Below are 27,334 nucleotides of genomic sequence, written 5' to 3' on the forward strand. Positions count from 1 at the left end.
ATTGTAAATTGAAAATACGTATTTTTCAAACAAAATAAAAGAATTTTGCTGACCCTGTTTTGCTTTTAATTTCAAAATTGTGATCAAGTGACGTGTAATTTGTTTAAGGCCTTAAAAGTTTGACTTTCGTTTGAAGTAAAATAAGTTTTAATAAGTTTACTGTTTACTTTTTATAAAGTGCACAAATTTTACCGTCGAAACTTTCGCATGAAGCTTATTAATTTCGTTTTCGTAAAGTCGAAAAGTATTAACTAGATACAAAGGCATGGTTTAATTTTCTTAACTTATTGTTTGCCTTGTGTTTTCACATTGTGTGAATGAGTATCAAGTGGTTATTGAAAATAATGTACAAATCTAGCGGACTCCAGTTTTGCATATGATACATGTTTGGTAATATATCAAAAGGATTTGGTTTGCTCCTAATATATGCCGATTTCCTTGAAGATACATATAGTATATACTATATCTTAGCACCGACCCCGAAGACCTCAATCAAGGTTTCTAATCGGTAAGCCTTAAAATGACTATAACTAATTCCGAGCTGGGCAGCGTTCCGGAAACTACGAAACATTTTCTCGTGGAATATTCCTCGGTACCTTAAGGCGATGGGCTACAATCAATGTATATTATCAGTGACGACTTACAGCAGTGAAACACGGTCTCTCATTTCAGACCTCATAGGCGAGCTGACAGTTGCTCGAAAAACCAAAGAGATGGCGATTCTACGAATTTCTCTATGATATTGATTCGGGAATGATGAGATTTATAGAATAACGAATGTATCCGACAGTCGTTGGGCATATAAAAATGGCAGTTGGCAGGCTACATAGAATAAATGGCCGTGAGAGCCTTAAGGTTTTGGGGTGAAGACCATGGACCAGCAAACGCAACGTAGAACATAGACAGTCGAGGTTATGCGACGCTTCATAAGAAACATCCACAAATATTTACAAACAAAAAATCCATTCCAGGGTAGGTAGTCCCTTGGCAGTCCCTTCCAGGGTATGACGTGACCAAGGAATTAATTTATTTTTTAAATATTCTTAGTTCAGAATATAAATCATATAGAATCCTTTCTGAACTAGCTACATGCCCCCTAATATGAATATGTGTGTAAATATATTCACATATTCAGGTAAACATATTATTCAACTAAACACGTGTGAATAAGCGTTTAAATCCTTTCTATCTGTTAAAAATTACGGTAACCGTGTCCCAGATTCATAATGAATAACGATCGTGATAATGAACCCAGAAAACGTAAAATGTAAAAAGCGGTTATTTTTTTCGAGATTGAACTAGTACATATAAAAGCTTTTCGGATAACTCTCTTTAACTTATTGAAAGAACATATTTACACACACGCATAAAAAATAATACATGAAACAAATATATGTATGTTCGTACGTATCTCTAATCCATCATCATCAACACCATCATTTCATCTAAAGGGTGTCCACTGCTGAAAAAGGACCTTCCCCATAGATTTTCAATAGGATCCAATAAGAAGACCTTGAAAGTAGTCTGCATCCTGCTTCTTCCGATCTTTTAGGCTGACGTTCTACGCTGCACTTGCCGATCCATATCTCTACTCCAGAACCTTAAAGCCCTAGCAGCCATCTGTTCTGCGTGCCATGTGGCCTGACTATTATTACTTCAACTTGCCAATTCCCTGGACTATGTAGGTTACCTTCTTTCTTCTACGTATCTCCTCCTGGGTGAATTTTTCTTGTAGACAAATCATGAGTTATAACAAATTATTATTTTTATTGAGGTTTTGAATAATTAATAATTAAAACATGCTACAACTTTATTATCAACATCAATAATCTTCTACTTTTTTTTGTTTGTTTGACGGTGTATGCCCATTGTTATAATGGATATTTATTTGACTTGTCTTTGGTAGTAACGATAATAGGGTATGAAGAAGTTTTATTTAATAAACCATCCTTTAAGATTTTTAACGGTAATAAAAAATGTTAAATGTCTTTTTAACATACTTTTATTTCAAATAAATCATTTAATATTTCGAAATGACCCGACCTTACTCGTAAAGCTCTTAAAAACTGTCGTCAAACGGTCTATGAAAATATTTAATCAAAGGTAGAACAGGCCATTTTACGAGCTGTTGAAATACTTTATAAGTAACGATGATATTAAGGCTGGGACGGTTGAAAACGCTTACGCTTAAAATGCAAATCACAGGCCTTAACAAAAGTATAAAATTCCCTCGCAGGTAATAAGACGTAACCGAAATTGTAGCTCGTTCGAACAATTTCACTAAATTCATCGTTAACCTGTAATTATTTTTTCTTATTTTAAAGTAATTTATGAGCTCTTGATATTGGTAATCCTTACCATTATCATCACATCCATTGCAGGACATGGGCTTTTCCAGAAGATTCCCAATAGAATCAGTTTAAAACTACCTGCATCAACGTCTTTCAACGACCTTAACAAGGCCCTCTATCATATATATGGTTCAGCGTCCCACGCTACACTTGCCGGTCTGTAGTCTCCGCAGCAAAACCTTTTTTTCTGTTCTACGCTGCATATGGATTCTCTATTGCAACATTAACTTGCTGATTCGCAAGACGCTCGATGTCGATGTCGCGCTAACACTGAGAGGTTTAAATATATATTTTCCATTGCTTTGCTAATATTTTGTAGTCATATTCTTATTACCACAAAAATTTTGCCACAATGCCACAAAAAACAAAAATTGCCACAAAAATAATTTTTCTTCACTTTAATGTTATTTTTTAAAAAATCAAAATTTATTATTATTTTGTTCATTATTCTTCCAAATATTCTACTTTGGAATATGAAAATATTTATTAAAAATATAAAAACAAATCGATAAGGTTTTTCAAATTAACATGATTATTAGATGACCATCAAAATTGAAGACCGCGTAGCTTCCCTTCACAAACTTTAGCCTTCAACAACTAATCATTTGTAATTGGTTGACCTTGATTTGCTCCCTTGGCGTCACGGTTTATTGCCCTTCCCTCTAGACAACCAAACTGGCGGTGTCTACAACTTTTGTAGCCACTGTTATATTGTTTTGTGGTGTTTTTATTAAGAACGTGACAAATGATATAGCATTGTTGTCTCTGGTTGAATGTTATTTATATAAAAAAAAAATATTTCCGTATTTTTGTGAATTTCACAATTCCTAAGTTGATTAAGTTAAAGATATTATTAAAAAATCGTTGCACGATAACTTAAGATATTTACTCGCTTAAAAACGCTTTTCACCTCAAGGATGGATCCTCGAAGACTTTAAAAACCATGTGTGTACCATTCAAGTAAGAACACTCCATATAACTGGCCACTTTAGAAACAATATTTTTAATTGTTAATATTTGATTACGCTTTTCAGTTCAAATTCGAACAACGATTTGAAATGTGATGCCCGCAATAACTCGATCACTGCCATTGTCTTCGAATTAAAGTCATTATTTGTAAATAGTCTCTATGATATGGAAATACTCCACCTCGATCACATCTGGCTTTCATTACCTTCGGCATCGAAGAAGAAAGAAATACGCGTGGTCTCTCACCGCCACCCGCATAAAGCGAGTGTGTGTAAAAACAGATAAAATTAGATTTCTTATCCACGTATTTAATAAAAAAATTCTGTTCCCAGTAACGAATTAAAAATAAAAAATAACGGAACTGTATGACCTGAACGTATAACTATCCGGATTAATCTACAGGAGACCGGATCAAGCGCCATGTATTACCTACATATCGTAAAACCATGAACCAATCGAATTTGCAAACACCCGGATACAATCCGATAACAGCCCGAGGTAAGCCACTATAACGGTTTACGTTGAGTGAATAATAGCAGCATATATGGCATATCTGCATAAATGAAATCTGCCGGCTTCTTTATTTACCGAGATCATTATTTACCGAGATATCAACACTACTGGCACCCTTTACAACGTTTGCGCTTTCTAATATTATCTTAAATTATAATATGTAATTCTAGTGTGTATTTGGCATTTGTTCTAGTTATAAACTGAGTGAACTTCCTGCTTAAACATCGATATAATTAATTATACATTTGCTACTACTAATAACAAAAAAAATCAAGCTAGAAATTGCTTTACTACATTTATAATTTTTTACATATTTAGACTATATAATGTTATGTGACAAAACCCAATTACCTGTCAAGCAACCTCATCAGGTTGGACACCTAAAAACGGTAACACTGATCCACCATCAGGCACTCTTTCAATCCTTACTTTTTTTTCTCTCGTGCCGTTACGTCACATATACAATTCTTTTATCTGACAATTCGTTTTATTTATTTTGTTGGAAGGGGACCAACGCTTTAGGTATTTAATTATTATCTTATCTTTTTATTTTTTTAATATCTCTTTTTATTATGAGATGACTAGCTATTAAATAAAACTTGAAAAATTACGTATAAATTATTCATCTACTCTGCCTAAAATTTAAGAATGTTAATTGTGGGAATTACTTACTTTAAAAATCATAATTTTCATCTTCTTTAAAAATAAGTAGCTATAATAAAATTCTATATTTTTGCCAGGTAGCCCAGAACACATATTTACAATACATCCATCGTATTGTATAGAGTACTTAACCTAATTATTGTATGCTAGGTGGTAGCATCTTCACTAATATGTTATAATAAAATGCCGAACTGAATCAGTTAACACATTTGTTAGAAGGGATCTTTGAAGCAATTACCTCGCGAATGAAAATACTTTAAAGTAAAAGACTAATAATTGATAAGTATTAAAGAATTTTAATTTATGAAATTAATAATATTTTTTATTTGTAATAAAAAAAACTGTTAATACCATTGCGTACAGCCACACTTCCTACAATTGCAAAAAAATATAGATTTAATTCACACAGCTACTCACTAGCTAATCCGGAAAACATTGTTTCGCCTAAAAGTCATTCATACATATCTTCATCAGCCGATAACGACCTTTGCAAAGCGTAGACCTTCCCCAAAGCCTACCGCGACCTTCACTTTGTTGTAAGTTTATCTAAGTTTAAAATTTTCAAATTTATTTATTTGAATATTATGTTCAGCTTTACACGGCCAAACTAATGTTTTGTCTGAAATTTTTAATCGATGATTATAATATTATATTGATACTTATAACCCTATTCCACACAAAGGTAAACCCAAAAATGGTGCATATGACGTTATAACAATTACTATTACTTGGTGGCAGAAGTAGATGCTAAGGTTTTTCTCTTAACAACCTCTTACTGGTTTCATACATTTCCAAAATCGAGTGACATATCAAAAATATTTACACATTTATTATATTCTAACTAATTTAACAATAACGTACTTTAAAAACGATACAATGCAAGTAAATATTTTTGTTTTTTTTTTTTTTTTAATACAGAATATAGGGCAAAGCTTTTTCGTCTCCGCCTCTATGATTTCACACAAAGCACTCATTCCAAATATTACGGACTAACACAACGCCCGTAAAACTTAGAAAGGCCAAGGCTTTGCGCACGTACTTCCGACGGTACAAAAGATTATATTTTCTAAAATAATAATAGATTTCTTAGATACTTTGTAAAAATTTATCATCCAATATAACATAATATTTGAAGATTATCCAAAAAGTATAGCTAATTTAGTGTTTTTTTTAATTAATTTATTTATCTATCAACATCTACTTTGTCTGTGTCAAATGATATCAGATTTTATATATAACATTTTTTTTCTTAATATTCATAGTACTTCGAAACTATTTATTTTTATATATATATATATATATGCACAAAAATGCGTGCATTGCATCCATACCATTTTTAATTCTTGCACAAGCAACGATAGGCAAGCAAGCGTTTTATTAAGGTGCAAAAGGCGATTTTTGTTCTTCCACAAATTTTAGTATTTCTCATGAAAGAACTTATGCACTAAGTTCAATTAAAGAATATTTTGAGCAAAACTTTCACATTCGATGTAACTTCTTTCGGTTCGGATTGAGCTTTGGTTTCCTTCGTCACCAGTAATGACTTAGATCTCCGCGAACAAAGTTTGTAGTTTAAATTTTACAGTGTTATGACGAGTTACTCAACGACTTCACTCTTACCTAAATTTATTGGTAAAAATGAATGGTAGGAACCAATCTACATGTTCAGGTTTTTAGTAACTTCTCTAACGGTGTAATGATGATTGGCAAATACAATTTTCTTCACTGTTTCAATGTTTCCGCCAGTTAATGTTTGTTATTTTGTTTAGAAATCGATTGCCAACCTATTGATTTAACAATTTAAAATTATTTAAATATTCTTAATAATTTATTAAATGATTTATCAATATCATATGGACGACATCAAAGATAGGAGTTTCGAGTAATATGATATATTATAGTCCTTAAAAGTAACGTATGTTAATGAATTACACAATATTCAAAACCCTCATGATGTTCCACCCAAAATGTGGCACGATCTCCTGAAACTCAACGAGAGAGCCAAGTTCTTAAGAAATTAATTTACACGCTTTCCACTTTTATAAAGTGAATTTTGTTTTGTGTAAATTTAAAATGAGCTGAAGAAATGCCCCTCATTTCCTCTTTAAAGACGTTAATACTCGCTCGAAGGAATTCTCCTCGGTGCGGACGTTCAGCGCTTTTGAATTAAATCAAAATTTCCTTGAAAATGTTAAATTGTTTCAAGCACTTTACAATTTTGACTTTTTCATAAAAATATTACTACTATTTGTTATTATATGTCCCTATTTAAATAATTCGCATCCAGCGTCTACTTCATCACATATCTATTGCCCATGGATGTGTCATTTAAAAATTTTAAAAAATCTATACATTCGAAATAATGCTTCATGATTTAGCTATCTATAATCTGTGTTTACTTCATTATCGTCATCACCACGTCATCCGATAGATGTCTACTGCATGGCATAGACCTTCACCGAAGATAAACCACGACGATCGGTCTTGCGCTACCCAGGGACTTCCCTTGACCTTCACTACATAGTGGACTGATGACATCATCAGTCCACCTTGTACCTCTACAACTTACGCCGCACGCTTACGCTCCACCTGCTCACTGCCACTTGAGATGAGCACGTCTTCGTGCTACATCGGTAATTGATTTTTCTGCTTAACTTCTGAACCACGTAACTTAACTACAGTTTGTAAATCTGCATGATCTTAGTTCGTGAAACCTGCTTTATCGATGTCGCTGAATTAATAATGCTGATTTACGTCCAACCTGTTAGCTAGTCGTAACCTTTTGTCTTACCGCAAACTAGCCAATTAATTATTACTGTTAACAATACCAAACAACCCAGTGATAACTTTTCAAGTTTATTTTCATTATTTTAAGGAGCACACGACGGGCTAACAACATAGTCAAGGTCGCTGGATGCGAGTAGATCAAGGTCGGTCATAATACTTATAAGAAAGTTAGTGTAAAATTGTAAATAAGATTCCCAAAATAGGGTCCATTGAAATGCCTACCGAAAAGACCTTGGCTTCTCAATCCGTTGTAAATACGTAACAGCCTGTGCCGATATCATCGAACAGTTGATGTCTTTTGACTGTAATGACGACCGTGATAAACTAATTTCGCTATAAGCAATTTGGTAATATACAAATAGTCAATAGCAAGTTCTTACGTTGTAGTAGATGTTTGATGGGTGGTCTCGCGCTTCGCAGCGAGTGGTGACGGTCTTGCAGCATGAGTCGGGCACAAGCAGTCGAGGGTCATGCTCATGCCACGCGCTACGCCGCCAGTCGCTGTACTTCATTGCACCGCAACATTTGAACTGGAATAACGACGACAACCGATCATCTTGGTGATCTTTGGAGTATTCCTTTGCTTTGCAGTGGGCGTGTGACGGCTAACATGATGGTGATATATTATTAAGTAAAATTTAAAAAAAATAACGATTTATCACCTTAAGTTAATATATAACCTTAGAAATTTAAAGTTTCCTAAAAAATAACTAGTTTGTTACTAACCGGAAAACCCATACTTTATACTCTTAACAGAGTAAATACCAAAAGAACACAATTTATAATGACAGTAAGTAGTAACGAATTAAAGATGCGATTACACGGGGGCAAAATGTCACTAAACACGACAGTGAAAGCACGGGAAATTCTCTGAACGCGGGCAGCGCAAGCCCGGCTTACCGTCTGTCGGCTGACACGATGGCGACGAAATGTCAATCAATGTCTACATGTGCCGTTTCACGGTTCAGAATCGTTTTCTTACTCGATCGATCGACGATTTTTTGTTATATTAAAACAAAATTAGTATTTACTCTCACTCTAGGCTGCATCGATCCCTTAAAAATGCTATGTTCGGCATTTCTCCATGAAATTGAATATTTTAAGTTCTCGGACCCTTCCGCTGTGTAAACTCAGCTCCGATGAAGCTCTAAAAGCCGCCAGGCTAACAGCATCAACTTCGATAAGTAAGAAATTGAATCAGGAATGAAGTTTTCAGAATTCATAGTCGAACAAAAGTAACCGATATAGCCGAGCAAATTGAGAAGTCGAAGTGGCAATGGGAAGCGCTGAGGGCACTTCGAATCGGGAAACGTAGGGTGTCCATCCACAAGGTAGATAGGTATCATTGTCAAAAACGTCGGAAGACGCTGTATGCAAGTAGCTTTGACGAGATCATATAAGAAATCTATGGGGGATATCTGTATTCAGCATCACGCCATCTGCAGTATATATAAGTAAACTAATATCGGTCACAGATAACAGTATAAATATTACTCATACTCCGATGTAATAAAAAATAACATTACATCTTAAGAAACGAAAAGGTTTATATACTCATATTTCAGTCATTAATCAATGCGTAACGGACACCAAAAAAAAAGTTTCTTTAAAGGCTTCTAAATGCCTTTAATTAGGCAAAGATGTTATAAATTTTAATAAGTATATATAAAAATTATCATGAAAAATGGTTAAAACATTCTTTTAATAAAGTTTTGTGAACTTGTTGTATTTCTTCACGTACTTTTTTTTAACAAATAATTAAAAACATGTCAAACAGGATTTGTATATAATAAAACGTGCTGGATTTTGTTGTGACCAAAGCCGGATTCACTGAGATTGACATGACCGAAATGATTAATGAAAAATTGATGGGCGTGCGCTTTTGTTTAGTTTTTAATTGCCAGAGTCACGGAAATTAAGATTTTTTAATATTGAATTTTGAAAAAATATGCAAATTTTGCTAAAAGTAAAGAGGAAAACATATTTAATTTCTTAAAACGTAGACATCTCAGGGTTCTTCCCCACTTAGCACTTAAACAACAAATTGTTATAATTTTTAATGTGTGTAGGTAAAATTTTGGTCACAACAGCTTATTTCTCAGATCTATATACATGTTTGAATTAAAATATAAGTTAAACATTAATTTGTTAAATTAGTAACACAAGAATGGATTACAAATACGATAAGCCCAGAAAATATGTGGTTAGAAACTTTATAAACAATTTTATTATAATTAAGCAAAAACTTTTCTTATGATTGTCAGACGGAAACACACTTCTCAAATTAAACTCGATAGAAAATATTGTTCCAATAGAAACTTTTAATATCTTATGAGTACAGCGCCACCTATGGTTTTTAAATGTAAAGTGTATCTACGATATGAAATGAGTCAAATTCACCAAGTTATTACTACTAGACAGCGCCATCTATTGAATCATTTACTTAAATTTTTATTGAGTTTTACGTGCTGGACGGCAGACTGTTTTAGGTTTGGTTTCATCATTGATTTAACTTTAGCAATGGCGATTGGCTAACTGCAAAAATCTTTTTCAAAAAGCCAATAGGAATCGTGTAATTTTAAATTCTGTGCCACGTAAACGAAAACGAATAATTCAACGAAAACAAATTCTTGGGAATCAATCTGTCATTCAGATGACTATTCGAGTACTGTATCCGCCTTGAAATTTGATTTAGTGGAAACAAAAGTAAGTAAAGAATAAACTTTTACGTGTTTTTATCTTATATTATCCTTTGCTTTGAATTATATAATCACAACATTTTTCTGTGACATTTTCATTCACTGCCCTGCTCTAAAATTGACGTCATTGATTACCATTACAAAACGAGAATTTATATTCTTGTTATTTTGTTTCTATTTTAAATAACGCATAATTATTACTTTTTGATATTAAATATGCAACAAAAAAGTAAATTTTTGTTTAAAATACACATGCATTATTCTTCAAAAATAATTTAATGTTTTGGCTTTTGTATTTTGCCACAAAGACTTGTTCGTGATAACCAATACCATTAGCCCACTTTCCAGAGTGTTAGGAAGCTATGAAACAATATTCGTCATTTCACATTCGACAATTACAGCTGTGCTTAATTGGACCTATTACGAAAATGTGTCAGCGCCTTGTAATGTTAAATAACGCCCTAAATTTAATATGAACATGTTGCTCTGAAGTTTATTTCTGGCGTCTATTCTATTATCGACAACATTATTTGCTAAACTTATGTGCATACTCTTATTGATAACAATGATAAGATTATGATATATAATATCTCTCACTTATATTAGTAGGTGTTACAAACTGAATATCAATAATAATGTTTTAACTTGTTGTAGGTAAAAGGGTCTCACCATGACGACCCAAGTTCAAGCATTATATGACTTCACGGGTGAACCAGGCACTACGGAAATGTCAATAACCTGTGGTGAACTATTAACATTATTAAATACTGAAATTGGTGAAGGATGGTGGGAAGGGCGGAATTCTAAAGGTGAAACTGGGCTATTTCCTGCAGCATATGTGAGAAAACTTGCACCAGATGAGTCAGCACCTACAAAAATGGCACCAGCAGCACCCAGGTATGATCAGGCAGCTGATGATTGGGGTGACCAACAATTTAGCGCTGGCGACAATAATTACCAACGTGCTACTTCACATGATGATGGTTGGGATGATGATTGGGATGACGATACATATTCAGAAATAGGCCCAGGAGCACCACAGCAAAACAAATCCAGTATACATCAACAACAACCCTTGGCACCACTCCCAGGAATGCCAATCAATGATTACAATCACCATATAGATGATTCTGCATCAAATTTCGGATCTACAGTAGGTACTGTGAGAAAAAATAAATTTGCACCCTCTTCCAAAGTGAGCGGAGAGAGTTACTTGCTAGGTACCTTAAATGTGGAAGTGCCAGAAAACGAAAAAGTTTACATAATTCAGGGTGAGGATGGATATACTTGGTCACCCATACCTCAGCCATATACAGTAACTGTTGCTTCCCCAAAAAAAGAGTCGAAGTTCAAAGGAATTAAAAGTTTTATTGCTTATCAACTAACACCTTCATTTAATAATATTCAAGTTTCTAGGAGATACAAACATTTTGATTGGTTACATGAAAGGCTACAAGAAAAATTTTCATTGATACCAATACCGCCACTGCCTGATAAGCAAATATCTGGTAGATATGATGAACAGTTAATAGAACGAAGACGAGTTCAACTTCAAGAGTTTGTAGACTGGATGTGTAAACATCCAGTTCTTTCCAAAAGTGAAGTTTGGCAGCACTTTCTCACTTGCACTGATGAGAAACGCTGGAAAGCAGGAAAGCGACAAGCCGAGAAAGATAACCTCCTAGGCCTTAATTATTGTATATCTTTAGTTGTACCTGAAAAAGCTTTATTGCAATCACAAGTCGACCACATCACAGAACAATGTCACACATTTATAAGCAGTATGGACACCTCTGTAAAGTCCGTCTCTAATATGTGTATTGCACAAACAAAGAGGTTCCAAGGACCTTACAAAAGTGACTGCCAGAAAACTGGAGAGGCATTTTATAACCTTGGCAATGCTCTAAGCCTAGACGAGGGAACCATAGTGTCAACCTCCAAACTCACATCTGCCATAAAGATGACCGGTGGTGCTTATATAGAAATCGGCAGAATGTATGAAGAGCAGCCTAAATATGATTTTGAGCCTCTTGGTGATAAGTTCCATTTGTACAAAGGTGTTGTTGGCAGATTCCCAGAAGTTTTAGCAAATCACAAAGGAGCAATTCAGAAGAAGCGAGAATGTGAAAGACTTAAAGCGGAACACAAAATGGAAACAGCACAACTAAATGAAGTTTTAAGAAGGACTGATGTCATATCTTATGCCCTACTTGCCGAAATAAATCATTTCAAATCGGAGAGAACAGTAGACTTGAAAGCAACAATGCAAAAGTTTCTGCAACAGCAAATTAATTTTTACAAAAGAGTTGTTGATAAACTTGAAAATACTTTGCAACAGTATAGTGATTAAATTTTTGATTAAAATACATGGTAATTCACACTCTGTACTTTCTTGTGTGATGGAATTGATGAAATGAACTCTTTTAGAAATTATTATTGTTGCAATTAAAATGCCATTTTTAACTTTGGTGTTAGCAAAATCTTTGTGTAACAGTTAAGCAGTTATTGATATTTAATCCAAAGGATTAGTAGGACATTAAAATTAATGAATTTACAATGTGATGAAATTTAAGGACTGAATGTTAAAGAATCATGGTACACACTATTGTTTATTTTTAACTATATTGAATATACTGTATATATTTTTACAATTTGCATCTTGGGATTATATTTTTATTGATTATACATACTTTATTTTTAAATTATACTAACTGATTTTGAGTCAATTATTTTTTGACATTTTCTGTGTATGAAGTTAGAATAAGTGTTTTACTGTATTATTCCATTTTTTTTAAGTTCCAGATAGAAAGCTAATAAAATAAATGCAATTTGGTCATAACTATTATTTTTTTAATTTCATTAATGGTAATACATGTTTAACCCTATCATTAATATTGTGTAAGTATCTTAAATTTTAATATTACTCTTATGTTAATATCCAGTTATAATAAAGACACATGTTTTTTTTTTCAGGCTCAGGACAAGGAATATGGAAATAAGATACAGTCTGCGATAACCTTGAAGCGGGCCTAAATAATTAACAAGAAATTTAAGAATGGCTGAAGAAAAGAAAAAAGATTCCAGCGCACTATTGTCCAAAAAGAAAAAAGTCAAACCACGTAAATCCCGGGATGCTGATTGTCTTAGTGTCAATTTCCTGAAATGTGTACTACATATTTTCAATGTTGTTTTTATGGTAATAATCACTTTTACTTCATATACATGTGCATAATATACATTTACCATATTCATACAATAACTCCCATAAATTAACTCTAACCCATTTAAAATATCTTTTTATCTTTTTTTACCAATTTCGGTTAAAGTAAAATGTAGTAATCATTTTTAAATTGTATTTTTACAGTGTTCATTCAAAATAAATTTTCAAGTCCATTGCAAAAAATTTTTGTCATTTATACAAAAGAATTTTTAACTTCATTTTGTAAAAAAAAATTTTACTTTTTCTAATGCTAAATTTTAAATATATATGACACTCATTTTTTCTACAATATACTTTCTTATGGTTCTGGTGGCAGGTGTGTTAGTACCTCCAGTAAATAAAGAATGATTTAAAATTAAATTAATGATTTTATAAGTATTTAGATTTCTGTGGAACGCTATAGACTTTTCAAACTGTGTAATTACCACATTTATAATATTATACTTTATCCAGTTTGCAGGCATAGGGGTTTTAATAGTTGGTGCTTGGACTGTTGCATCAAGACATAGGTTTGTTCCACTGCTGCCTACTCCAACTTACCCAGCCATTGCATACCTTCTGGTCATCGCTGGAGGAATGGGCGTACCTCTGTGCGCTCTCGGCTGTTGCGGCCTAAAGACTGAGAATAGGACAAGTTTACTTTGTGTAAGTATAAGTGATTATTTATTGCCTGAATAATGATCATCATCAACATATCAAACAACAGTCCACCCCAAATGACATCACAATGACCTTTCGCTGATCGTATCAACTTCCCCCAACTTTAACTATTTTATCAGTTTATTGTTATCCACCTAGTGAGGCTCGTGATCGCCACTTGTAAACCTTTTTGCCCAAACGGCCCAAATACTATAATACTAGAATTAAAATTTATTCTAAGCAGCCTAAAGAGATACGAAACAACAAATCGCATCTAAATTTAATAAACTAGTTAAATGAAACAACTAATATTATGTGCCATAAAGAATTACAATAAAAATAATTAATCACATCAAGACGTTTTGCAACATATGAAATATATAACTTATTTTTACTTAAGTAGTAGGATAATAATATATTTTTTACTAAAATAATTTCCATTCCTTTTTTAAAAGGCGTAAATTGGAGTTAAAAACGCAATTAAAACGGTCTACCTTTGTCAATTATTTATATTAAATGATATTACATGTGTTAGGAAATGAATATTTTCTTTATTTAAATAATGAGCATCAATACATAGCGAGTCATTGCTATAATGCGCGGTAGCGTTCTGTTCAAAGGTTTAGTTATTACTTATATCTCGTGTAAAATAGAAGAACAAATGAAGTGATTTATATATATATTAATACTTAAAAATATGCGTTTTTTCATTTTTAGAAGATAGATTCTTTATGACGTATGATAGTAGGATTATATTGCTAAATTATAATAATCAACATGGTGAATTTCCGTTGTGTCAACTGTCAGAATTAGTCACAGACTAAACAAGAATAAATGCAAGAACTTGCCACACAACTTGTTATACTTTTATCAAGGCTTTATAAAGTTGTACACTTACAACAAAATTCTTTGTAATTTCTCTAGATTATCATGCAATCATTTCAAAAATTTTATTAAAGAAAAATTCGTAAAAAGCCCTATGACCATGTAATAGATTTAAGTAAAAATAAAGAGAAAATTTGTTAATATCTCAGATTCTATTATATGCAGGGAAATCTAAAAATATTATTTAATTACAAGCATCATTCCGGGTATTAACTCTGTAAATCGAAAACAGTATAATTGAACAGCCAGTGCCGCCCCCTAGTGGAGCCTGGAGCACTTCATTGGTGCGCTACTACCCATTTGTGGGCTCTGGATTGTAACATTGTGGCGGTAGCACCCTTTACAGGGCGCCAGAAATTTTTACATGGGCGGTAACGCACTTTAGTGGGCGCTGAAGCTTTTCACAGAGACGGTACCGTCCTTCTGAGGTCACTAGAGTTTTTCACAAGGTAGATACCGACCCTTGGCGTTGGAGCTTTTTACCGGGGCGGTTGTAGATCTAAAGAGTATTAATACGTACTTCTATTTTCTGGGAAAAAATATTTTATCTAATGGTCTAAAACGTTTGTTTTGTAAAAAAAAACCCAGGGCTGGATTTTTTTGTGCAGAGGACCTGTTCTGTAAAATAATTCTTGTCTAAAGTTATCGAGCGCCGGCATAATCCCACATAGGTAATGACAATTGTTTCTTATCACTTTTCTAGAATAATAAAAAACTTATAGCGTCTCCCTAAATCTGATAGGCTTACTTTTTTCGCTACTTCGTTTTTTTTTGCCATAATAATGTTCCACTTTTATTTATTAATGCTATATAAAGGCGAAGACATTCCCTGCCGTTTAACCTTTGGAGCAGAGATAAATAAAGGTGAAATAAATAACAGATAACAATAAATACGCAAGCGTGACATATAACTCTACATAGTAATGAACTTTTGAATTTAATATAGCAAATGGCTCTCTTGATAGTCCAGAATTAGTTGCAAAAATAGGATTTCCGAATAATTTAACAGCTTTAGGACGCAACTGATACTCACTATACCCTATGCAAGACTGAACTTTCTAATCACTTGGATTTTATCATATTTCGCACTAGAATGAGCGCGGTAAGACTCTTAGCAAAAAAAAAATCATTAAAATGACTAATTCGGTGGATAACGCTCAGACTGGCGTTTTAACTCTTTTTTTTTATTTCTTTCTCTTTAATTTCTTCTACAAATGTTGGGTTAGTTTTGTCATATTCCTAATTAAAGTCATATTTATATTAAATTGCGTAAATAATATTACTGAAAACAACTGCAAACTTTTTATTTGCAATCTGTTATAGTTATTTATTTATCAATTGTCATATTGTCATTAATCTATGAGCTTTCTTAATAATAAATAAAATACACAAACAGAATATATGTATATACATCCATAAAGGAAAAAAAAATATACCTTGGTCACGCCTTAACATAAGACTGACTTAATTAATTTTTTTTTATTATTATTATGTCTAAGACAGTACATTATATAAAAATATCCAATTACTGTCATAAATCAGTCAGCTTGTCAACCAACATTATTTGAATTTTCGCTTCGTAAGCGTCCATGCGTTGTTGTAATCAAAAAATTAAAAACCTGAAAAATGAAGCGGTTTTAATTCCGCAAACTTAATCTAATAAAAAAAGTTTAGAAAAACGGTTTTAATTCCGCAAACTTAATCTAATAAAAAAAGTTTAGAAAAACCTTCCCGGGATATAATAATTTATCAAATACCAACAGACAGACACATTTATTTATACATCGGCTACTATCTATTTTCTATACCCCTAAGTGATAAAGGTTGTTCACACTTAAATTTTTTTTTTAACGAAATTTTTTGTTTTTATTTTTTTATGATACAGCATACAAGAATTCATACAACCATAAATTTTCACCCCTCTACGATCAACCCTTATTTTTTATTTGTAAATTAAAATATCAATTTTTTTTTGCAAAACAACGTTTGCGGAATTAGCTAGTATATACATAAAACTCCATTCACGAACTCGATATGTTTTAATGCAGGTAATAAAAATTTTCGGCCCATGGAATGTAATGATATTATTTTAAAATTCGAGCATCTTCCGAATATTCTTTTATATGACTATGAGTCACAAAACAAACCTTATGATTGAACGTTGTAACGCACGGCCTGTTTATCAGGGGCCTTGAACCAATTCGTTACACGCGTACACCTGTCAACGATGGTATATTCCGAGAGTCGTTTATAATTATTTCATTTATAACCAGATATATTAAGTTACTAAGATAAAATATAAAAAATATTATATCCTTAACACGTTGAACGCCATGGCTGACACCATGTGTCCAACAGCATACTATCCTCTGGGGCCACACCATTAAATCGAAAATCGCCAAGGTGTTTTTTTGCAAATATTGTCAGGAAAACCCTTAAAAATAATGGGCGACTTACGGAAATAGCGATTTACCCATTATTTTTCTGCGGGGCCGCGCGGGTCACATGCCTTGGTAAAAACAGTCGAAACACTGTCCGTTGGCTCCCTAGAGGCTTCTGAAGTAATCGAGGGCATGCGGACACATGGTGTCCGACGCGGCTTCTTGGACCCAACATGATGGCAGTCACATGGTGTCCGTCGCGGCCCACTGAACTAAACATGGTTTTTAGTCTGGCGTTCAACGTTGTTTGTGTTATGTTAAAAAAATATCGCAAGAAATTATGAATTTTTTAAGATATTACAATTCTTGTCATCCAATGTTAGATAACATTAATACTAATAATTTATATACAGTATTATAATATTCTATGCGTTTGATTTGGCGCTTTTGCAAAGACCTGATGGGTTCCTGGGGATTTTGTAGAGCGTTGTCTTTATCGCACAATGCCCTAACAGCTTTGAAGTTAAAATAGACAAAGATAACTAATAAACCGAACTTAACCAATAGGTTAAAGTAATAAGCTTGCTCTTTCGTGATGAGTGGAGCAGGGTAGTAATAATCTGGTATTACAGTTTTGAATATAAAAATATTTCTTCAAATTCAAAATATCTTTAATCAAATGGACACGCACTTCTGAATCGTCGATTATTTTAATATTTTATTAAGTAAAATACTAATAGCTCGGAAAACTGATATTCAACATCGACTTATTTACATTTCGATCTAACAAAAACTATGCTATAAGATTTATTAGATAACTAGTTGTCCTCCGCTAACTTCGCTTGGCTAGCACTGATTTTTGTAGGCGTCATTGTATTATAATGTTAAAATATTTTTTTATAAAATAGTAGTAGCCTAAGTTGCTCATTACGTCAGCTACCTGCTATTCCTGAGATTAGCTGGAACAAATCGACAAATTTAAAAAAAAATGGTATGTTAATCGTATATATGTTCATATGCATGTTGCCAAAAGCGGTTAATAATATTGCAAACTAACACTCTAATTTTATTTATTTGTATAGATATACTTTTAATTTTAGATTTAAAAGTAAGAAAAGGAAGGGCTAAGATATCTTTTAGACCATAATTATACATACGTACACTCAGACCTCAGGTCACTGTATATTTACATTAATATCAACATAAACACATTGTTTATAGGATACTGTATTCAAAAACACTAATAATTTCTATCATGAATTATTAAAAAAAAACAATCAATATTTTTTATTTTGCAAACAAGATTAACTTAAAAGAATCATAAAAATAATTTATTACGAATTAAGTATAGAAGACTGTGACTGATTTAAGACGTGATCGTTTACGATATGCCTTATAAGAAGGCTTCAGGTCACCTAGAAAGCATTGAAAAGTGCTACGCTTGAGGTCACTAAGGTAGCCACAAAAATTTCTTGTCTCGGTCGTTGAGGCCGAAAGATTCTCAAGTGGCAATCACAAGCCGGGAGACGTGTCGTGGGTAGACACCCGCTGGTGGACCGACGACATAGTCCAGGTCGCGGGAAGTCGCGTGCTGTAGGTTAGCTCAAGACTGATCATCGTGGCGACCTTTGAGGAAGACTTGTGTCTTTCAGAGGGGGTCAATCGGCTGACAAGGTCCATGATGATGTACAATGACATATTTCACAATATTGACCACTAAAACCTTTAAAAATATTTCATCAAATATTTAATAAGCTTACTTATCCAAAAGTCCTTATATGCATAATTATGTTGGTATATTTGATAACATAAAAATGATGTATAAATTTTCTTGCAGTACACTTACTTCCTCCTGTTCACGTTTATATTGGAGCTGGGCGCCGGCGGGTTGGCCTATTATTACGAAGTGGCCGTCGAGTACGAACTGAAAGCCGAACTAAATAACACATTCATCGCGAACTACGCGCTGGACGTTGTGGTCACGGACGCTGTGGATCTCATGCAGACTGAGGTAACTTCTCTTGTTCTGTTACATCGTCTGTCTTTTTTTTTAGTCATTCTTTTACTATGGCTTATGCAAGTTGGTTATAGACGTAAAACCTTTAAAGGGGTGAATGTAACCTATCCCAAAATCAATGCTTTTGGGAATAATAAACAGCGTAATGATAATATAATACAAAAGCGTGTTTAAAATTCAGAAAATTTGTGTTGAATTTAAAGCTTTTTCACCTATTTCCAATTACCTTGTATAAAGTGATCAGTCTGAAGTCCTTATTATCATAATTTCAGCCGAAGGATGTCCTCTGCTTAACAGAGACGTTTGTAGATTTCCTATAAGACCGGTCGAAACCAGCTTGCATCCAGCGTTTTGCTACAATGAAATATTTTACTTAAATTAATTTTTTTCTGTAAGATTCTCAGATGATGAAAAATAATTAATTTTGATAGTCAGTAATCCCTATTTTAAAAACATTTTTGCGCACTTTATTATTAATACGTTTTTATTTTTTCTGAAACCATTGATTATTAAATTGGATGTATGCTATGAATATGTAGCATGCATAACCATACAGCAAATGGCCGATACATTCAACTCATTAAATCTTTTTACTTCTATAATCCCACTCAGTTTTTTGTTATCTGAACAGATGATAGACTCATTTTAATGCTAATAATAGAATCCATTAAAATTTGAACAAAGTATTTTTTGGATTTTAATCGGCGAAAAAAATAATTTTAAAATAAAGGTCATAGCTCGTTTAAGCCGGCTAACGCACAAAGCAACGCATAGGATCCCAAAGATCACCGAGATGACTGGTTGTCGTCGTTATTCCAGTTCAAATGTTGCGGTGCAATGAAGTACACCGACTGGCGTCGTAGCGCGTGGCATGAGCATGACCCTCGACTGCTTGTGCCCGACTCATGCTGCAAGACCGTCACCACTCGCTGCGGAGCGCGAGACCACCCATCCAACATCTACTACAACGTAAGAACTTGCTATTGACTATTTATATGTTGCCAAATTCCTTATAGCGAAACGGTCAGTCTGCGATGATCTAGTTCATCAAGATCATCATTTCAGTCAAAAGGCATCAACTGTTCGACATATCGGCACAGACTGCTACTTAGTTACACTTGATTGAAAAGCTGTCTTAGGTCTTTTCGGGCACTCCATTGAGTGATTTTTATGGACCCTGTTTTGCGGGCCTTTTTTCTTTATTTACAATTTTACACTTCCTTTCTTAAAAATATTCATTCGTTATTTTTATTTCCATTAAGCGATTAGGTGTAAAGGTTTTTAAGAGAGAACCTTGAGTAACTAACATAGGCCAGAATTGGCAAGAAGTGTCTGTGGATAGGCCATACAGCGCCCAGAACGGATGGCTGTCGGGGCCTCAAGGTTCTGAAGCGGAGACCATTGACAGACACGCACAGCGTAGGATGTCCTTGTACAAATAGACAGAAAATCTTGGTAAGGTTATCGAAAAAACCTGGATCCAGACCGATTAAATCCGGTCCTAAAGAAAATATATTAAAAGTTCAACAGTGGTAGTCCGTCCTATGACTGAAAAGATGATGTTATTGTTTTTACAATTATCAATTACCTTTAATAAATCTTAACTTTCACAGGGCTGCGTTGCACCATTCACGAGCCACATCCGCGAACACCTGATAGTTCTCGCAGCCGTGGGCGTGGGCATGTCAGTGATACCAATATTCGGCTTTCTTTTCTCGTGCATCCTTTACGTCAAAATAAAACACGTCATCGACTGACATCGGAAGAAACCGGCGTCGCCGGCGACCGCTAAGAACAGAAAAGTCTTCGACAAGTCGGCCTCGGCAGGCGACCTCACGAAGTACCAGAACCCTTGCCCTCAGCGGAGGCTTAAGCCACCAGAACGTTCTAGAACGAAACGAAGTACTAGGCGCCCGCCTTGTCCGTTACATCACAATAAGAAAGACCACAATATACCCATTTCTACAATTAGCGATAATGTTAGTATTTAATAAATAATTGTAATATATTTTATTTTTCTTTAATCTGTAAAATTATCTATTGCTCTTAGGTTATTTTTAAACTAAAAATGTCAACTGCCAATATGCCCAATATTACATATGCTGTAAGTCTAAAAGTACTTGGAGTAAAGTTCTAGAAACATTGACTAGGACATATTCAAGTAATAATGTACTATGACATTTAAAAGTTCTTTTAATTAGTTAGATCCTGTATATGACAATAACAAAAAGTTACTTTAACCAAATATAAAATACCTGAGGCTAAATTTTGTAACCAAAGTAATATATAATTAAAACTACACAATACATATTTAAAATATCCTACATTAACTTGTCTCTGTAGTCTTTAAATGTATCGAAAAACATAACAAAATTTTTTTTTGTTCAAAATATGTTTATGAACAAATATCGTATATTCGGATATTTTATTACCCAAAGTAATTTTCGTTAAGAATAAATAGAAGCAACTTCTACTCGTAAATATATTTAAGAAATTTATTTTCGGAGCCTCTTGTAAATAAATAGGTTTAGTTTGCCGTCTCACTCTTACAAGCAAGTATAATTTTTGTATATTCATATCTCAGAATATTTTGGAGAAAACATAAAGCTACCACTGAAATTTATACACTTTTGGTATACATCAGTATATCCGATTCTTATTTATAACGTATGAAGAGTATACATAAAAAGCACAAAAAGACAAAAGGGTTAAAAATCCTTGTTTATTAAAAAGTTAGCTGTCACCTCAAATTTTGTACATTATTGGCCTATAGCTTTCCAAAAAAAAATCAATTTAACATATTTCGAAATGATCGATTACATGTAAAAGAAGTAATTTAATTTTGTGATCAATAAACATTGACCTTTGCCACTGTTAAATGGCAATGTAAATTTGTAGCGCGCGAACTGTCAGATGCGCAAAATTCCAATAGACGTTATATTTTTGATACCTTCTGCAACATGTAAGGAAACTTATAAAACGAGTGAATACAATCGGTATACTTTCTCAAATTATGTTGGCAAGACTAAGGATAGAAATCCATTTTGTTTTATCCAGATGTTTCCGAAAGCGATTCGGCATTTAACTCGAAAATAAATTTGGTTTTATTGGTATGTCTACGTTTTATTTATATAGAACAGTTAATTTGGAACGTCGTAAATCTCTTGTTTTATTTTTTAGAATTCTCTAATTTTTTTCTCCCTTTTCATCATTTAATAATATCGAATAATATATACATAGTAAATCGACGCAGTGTAAATATATCTTGTATTAATAATTAATATAGACATGTCATGTGTGTTCATTGATCGTTATGTTAATAAATAAGTAATCGTTTTTAATAAGTGTTGCCACATATAGCTTGTAGATGGATAGAATCCATGACCGAATTTATATGTAACATGTACTTAAGACGTTGATTTATGTAAATAGTATAAGAGTATTGCAGAAAAATGTGAAACGAATTAATTTATAATATATATTATTATTCAGTATGTTCCATAAATCTGTCAATCTGAAATAAGGTAATAGGGTAGGTGGTAGCTAACTTCAAAAAATATTATAAAATATTTTGGTTACGTATTTAAAATAACTTTGAATGTGTGCTTTAACAGAAAGCCTTTTTTTTAAATCCCGTCATTCTTTTATGGATTTGTCTGTCGTTAGAGATGATAGTCATAGTAATACAAAGAAAATCAAAGAGTGCATTTCTTTCCTTTAATAGTAATGATTTTTAGAAGTGATGAAGATTTTAGCTAATGCGAATAGTTTATTAATTGCTGCATAAACTAGCTATTAACTATGTGTATTTGGTTCCAGAACGAGGCTACAAAACCCAGCTGCTATATTTAATGCTTAGAATAACTTAGAACATATTTAATTTTCTTAAACATGTAGCTTTTATATAAAACATATGGCGTTGGTTTATACGTGTAAAAGCTTTTAAGGGAATGTACAGCTCATTTGCAGTCAATGTATAGTACACCCTATCAAAAGTCAATTGTTTCAGAAATAGTAAATAACGCAATGATAATGTATTAAGAAATAGCATTTATAAATTTTGTTTACCACATATTAAAATGAATCATTGTTTACTTTCTGTCCCTGCAGAGTCTGTACTGTCAGAAGTTCTGACCTGTCAAATTATGATAGAAAAATAAATTAATGTAACATATTTGAAAGTATATATATTCACCGCTTTCGAGCTTTGATACCTATAACCTATATATCAGGGGTAGCCAAACTCAGTAATAGTTCTAGACAATTTTCTAAATTTGAAATTGTCCACGAGGCGCAATTTCGTATTTTAAAAAAGGAACGCAAATATTTTTTAAAGAAATGTTTTTAATGAAATAAAGTATGTATATATAATACAAGTTTTGTTATAAATTAAATTTTGATTTAAAAATTTTAAAATAAATTAACAATATGTGTACAGAATTTAAATATTAAAAATTAAACACATTACTAACTACTGTGTGACTACGAAGTACTGTGAACTGTTACAAAAATTTGAGACAGTACTTTTCAGTAATTGTTTCAGATACTGGTTAGTTAATACTGATCGTTGGTTAAATTTCAATTTTTTTTTTCAATATAACAACACAAAAACGGTATGAAAAATTGAAAGCCACAAATAATTATTCAAAGTGCCGCGTGTGGTTCGCGAGCCGCAGGTTGCCCTCATCTGCTATATATGTGACAACTTGCAATATATTTCTCATTTGTTTAATCTTTACTTGCTTTACTCAAATGTTAATTAGTTTATGTATATTTGTCTTATTTAATATGCTCTTACTTCTATTTTAAAATTTCTTACTCTTTTATACAAGAGACATTCGATTAATAAGTCGATTTATATACAACGGTTAACCACTAACTGCCTCATCACTCGATTTCATCTTGACGTTGATTTATGAGAATCCTTGTATATACCGCAGAATAAGTGTGTAATTCGCTTGTATGAATTAAAATTAATTTGTTTAACATATTTCATTTTTCTTTATGATGGTGCTATACTATGTTCATATGTAAGCCTCTTGTACATGATGCGTTTAGTATACATCGAATATTTAATCGTAAAGTAAGTTTTCATGTCTTACAAGTAATATGCGCTATGTCCCACGTTCTTTTTATAAGATTGTGTTTTTTTTTTAAATTCAATTTAAATTTATATCCAAATTAATAATCGTAGATTTGTTGTAAAAATATTAAAAGAAAATACTGATCTAAGCAATGAGAGCCCAGCGGTTAGGACTGAGACTTGTGATCATAGGTCACCGGGTTCGATTTCTGGAATACAATTTCAAATAATATACAATTTGTGCATGTGGCAATATAGGATTGCCACTGCTCATAAATAAGTGTTCATAGGATGTGCAGCAGTGTCCTCTGCGTACCATAATACCATAGTGCGATCGTCAACCTGCCTGCCAACCGTGGCGGTTGTCGTATATCTTCCCAATATATCTTTAGGGGAGGCCTGTACTGTACTGTAGTGTACTGTACTGTAGTGCCTGTACTGTACTGTAGTACCTTGCAATGGGCGTCTATTGGCTAAAACGACTTCATTTGTAAGAAAAATCATTATTCAATTACATTTTTTTAATTTAATTATTATTGAATCATTAACGGTGCAATAACATTAATTATGTGCGTTTGTGTAATGTCACGTTATACTTGTATATTAATTCAAATCAGTTACGGGATGTAACCAGAGATTGTGCATATTTATCTGAAAAAATTATCACATAACAAAAATATGGCGCTAGTTTCAAGAAGTATACAAAAAATTAAAAAAGTAAACAGTTTTCGAAGTCTTCTCGTCACTTCCGAAAGCAATTATAATTTTCCGTTTCACTCGCCTGTCGACTTCAGGTAAATGTCTGATCTCTGTCTTTCACACTTTTATTACATCATCACTGTTACTAACATATTTATCTCTATTTATTGTATTAATACACAGAAAATATTTGTATAGAAGGATATCATTAGAATGTAACTATCTATGTGTCCTGTCGATATAAGAAAATAACCTCGCGAAATTTCTGGTAAGCGATGTATGGGCCTATGAGGTTTTGATAATAAATTAAGCTAAAATGTAACTTTTTTTCATTCATTTATTTCTTGAATAAAATAAAATAACTTCTTTTCTTGTATTTTAGACATAGTTGTTACATTTTAATTTACTTTAGGATCGCTAATGAGGCGAAAATTTGTAGTATTTCTTTTGAAAATTATTTTCGTTAACCAATGAAATACCAAATCTTAATATGTATATATTTTAACATTAATTGTATAATATGGCCAATACATCCAAAAGCAACATTTTAAATTAATATTAGTAAAATAAATAACCAAATAAATATGTTAAATATAACCAAAGTTAAAATGTGCCTTATTACTTAATAAGTTTTAACTTAAATACATAACTATTACTTATGTCACGTGGGCTTTGCGATGGGCATGCCCAGTAAAATTGTAAAAACATTATTTATGTTAAAATTTTAACTTTTTTGGCTTAACATGTATATTTTAAGAATTATCAGCGTAGTGTAAAATGAAAATAAAATCGTTTTCTAGCCTTTGAAAAAAGATTTCAGATAATTTGTTGTCTCAAAAAAATTAATATAAAAATTGTTTATTTAAGTCCTCTGAAATTAATTTATCAATTTTAATAATTTTACGTAGCAAATCGTTTTGGATAAATTATTAACATTTTTAATTTGGTCACTGATATTCGTTTAGATGTTTTACGGCGGAGGTTCCATTTTTGAATGCTACATTTTTATTATTTTTAATCTACCGGTTGTTAATGCCTAGTGAGTGCAAAGAGCAAAATATTTTTTATTAATTTATATTTATTTGATTTTATCTTATATATAGACAAATAGTCGTTTACATAGATTTCCTTAAGGTTTAAGATTTTAATATTTATTCATTTTCATAAACTTTGTCATTTGATAACTAATTTACTAACGAAGTGGAGTAAATACTTTATGGATTATAAAAATTAAATTACCCATGATTTTTAATCTGTTAAAATTTTCTTCGCTGTCGCATAATGCATTAATCTAATTATATTAATTATTCACTAAAACTATAATTTGATATATTTAATGACATTACTGTACACATATTTATTGATGTTCAATACAATTTTATAAAAAAAAACATGTTTTATTTAAAATTTGTCTGTACCCACATATTATATTCATGTATAAACGTAATAAGAAAAAAAAAGTTTCCAAAAATTTTGTGTTTTATTGAAAAAAACTAATACAATGAGATCGTCGAAAAAGCTCATAACAATCATCGAAGATTTCGTAAAGGCTGTTATAATTACGACATTAGCAGTTATATTTATGGTAATAACATATATTGCCGTAGTATGAAAAATGCTCAAAAGGGCTGTTTTAAATGCCCTTAAATTTGTACATATGTATTAACATCGTATTTAACTACTTTATATTCAATATACGTATAAAAATTATAAGTAATATTAATATAAACCGGTTATGTTTAATAAGGTTGATATCCGTCGTGCCAAATCAAATGCAAGGTAAAATACGGACCTCCGAGGTAACGTACAGCTGCACAAGAATTTTTACTTTAATATGCTTTATTGAAGCGCCTATTACGAAATATTAGTTTCGCTTCTGAACTGAGCTGATGCACTAAAAACCTGTATAGTATCCGGCATTTAATTTATTTACACGTGCCAATATCGGTTTCAACGGCATTATGTACAATATACGTATATAGAATTATTCAAACTGATTATGTTTGAAAATTTAATATATGACTTGCAAAAATAAAAGCCGGTTACTATACTATAAAAATCTTAAATGTAAAGCTGCTCAGGAATCTGTTTATCAAAATTTTAGCAACGCCATATTGACGTGAGTAGAACTTGAAAGTGGCTGAAACTTAAAATTATGATTAAACTTTCGTAAGTCAAATACATCACCTACAAGCATACTGGGTCGTGTGTGATTGGCATATTCGAAAATAAAAGAAAAAATGATCTCAAGTAAACAGCTGCAACCGTTTATCACTGTTTTTAATTTTATTTTATTAATGCCAGGTTCTTTGCGAGTGTCTCGATTTAAATAATATAAATCAACCGTCTCATCTTTCTTGATCGAACTGGTTTCGTATTAATAGAATGTAGAGGTATAAGTACACCTTCATTCTCAGTCTATCGTATA

At 32.4% G+C, this 27,334-nt stretch overlaps 2 protein-coding genes across 2 annotated transcripts; both read left to right on the forward strand.

Moving 5' to 3' along the window:
• The first annotated feature begins 9,814 nt into the window (after positions 1 to 9,814).
• On the forward strand, positions 9,815 to 12,673 carry SH3PX1 (sorting nexin 33-like protein SH3PX1). The gene is made up of 2 exons (XM_068771504.1): positions 9,815 to 9,989; positions 10,637 to 12,673. The coding sequence occupies exon 2, from the start codon at positions 10,653 to 10,655 to the stop codon at positions 12,330 to 12,332; it is 1,680 nt and encodes a 559-aa protein (XP_068627605.1). The 5' UTR covers positions 9,815 to 9,989; positions 10,637 to 10,652; the 3' UTR covers positions 12,333 to 12,673.
• A 288-nt stretch (positions 12,674 to 12,961) lies between these two features.
• Positions 12,962 to 21,135, forward strand: LOC137928880 (CD151 antigen-like). Its single transcript, XM_068771885.1, has 5 exons — positions 12,962 to 13,178; positions 13,656 to 13,847; positions 18,945 to 19,118; positions 19,944 to 20,093; positions 20,738 to 21,135. Exons 1-5 carry the CDS (start codon positions 13,038 to 13,040, stop codon positions 20,879 to 20,881), a joined length of 801 nt encoding a protein of 266 aa, XP_068627986.1. The 5' UTR covers positions 12,962 to 13,037; the 3' UTR covers positions 20,882 to 21,135.
• Positions 21,136 to 27,334: the final 6,199 nt, after the last annotated feature.

This window comes from Battus philenor, unplaced genomic scaffold, assembly GCF_028537555.1.
Source record: "Battus philenor isolate CCGP_79_NKW_IND1 unplaced genomic scaffold, ilBatPhil1.0.hap1 SCAF_4, whole genome shotgun sequence".
NCBI classification, from domain to species: domain Eukaryota; kingdom Metazoa; phylum Arthropoda; class Insecta; order Lepidoptera; family Papilionidae; genus Battus; species Battus philenor.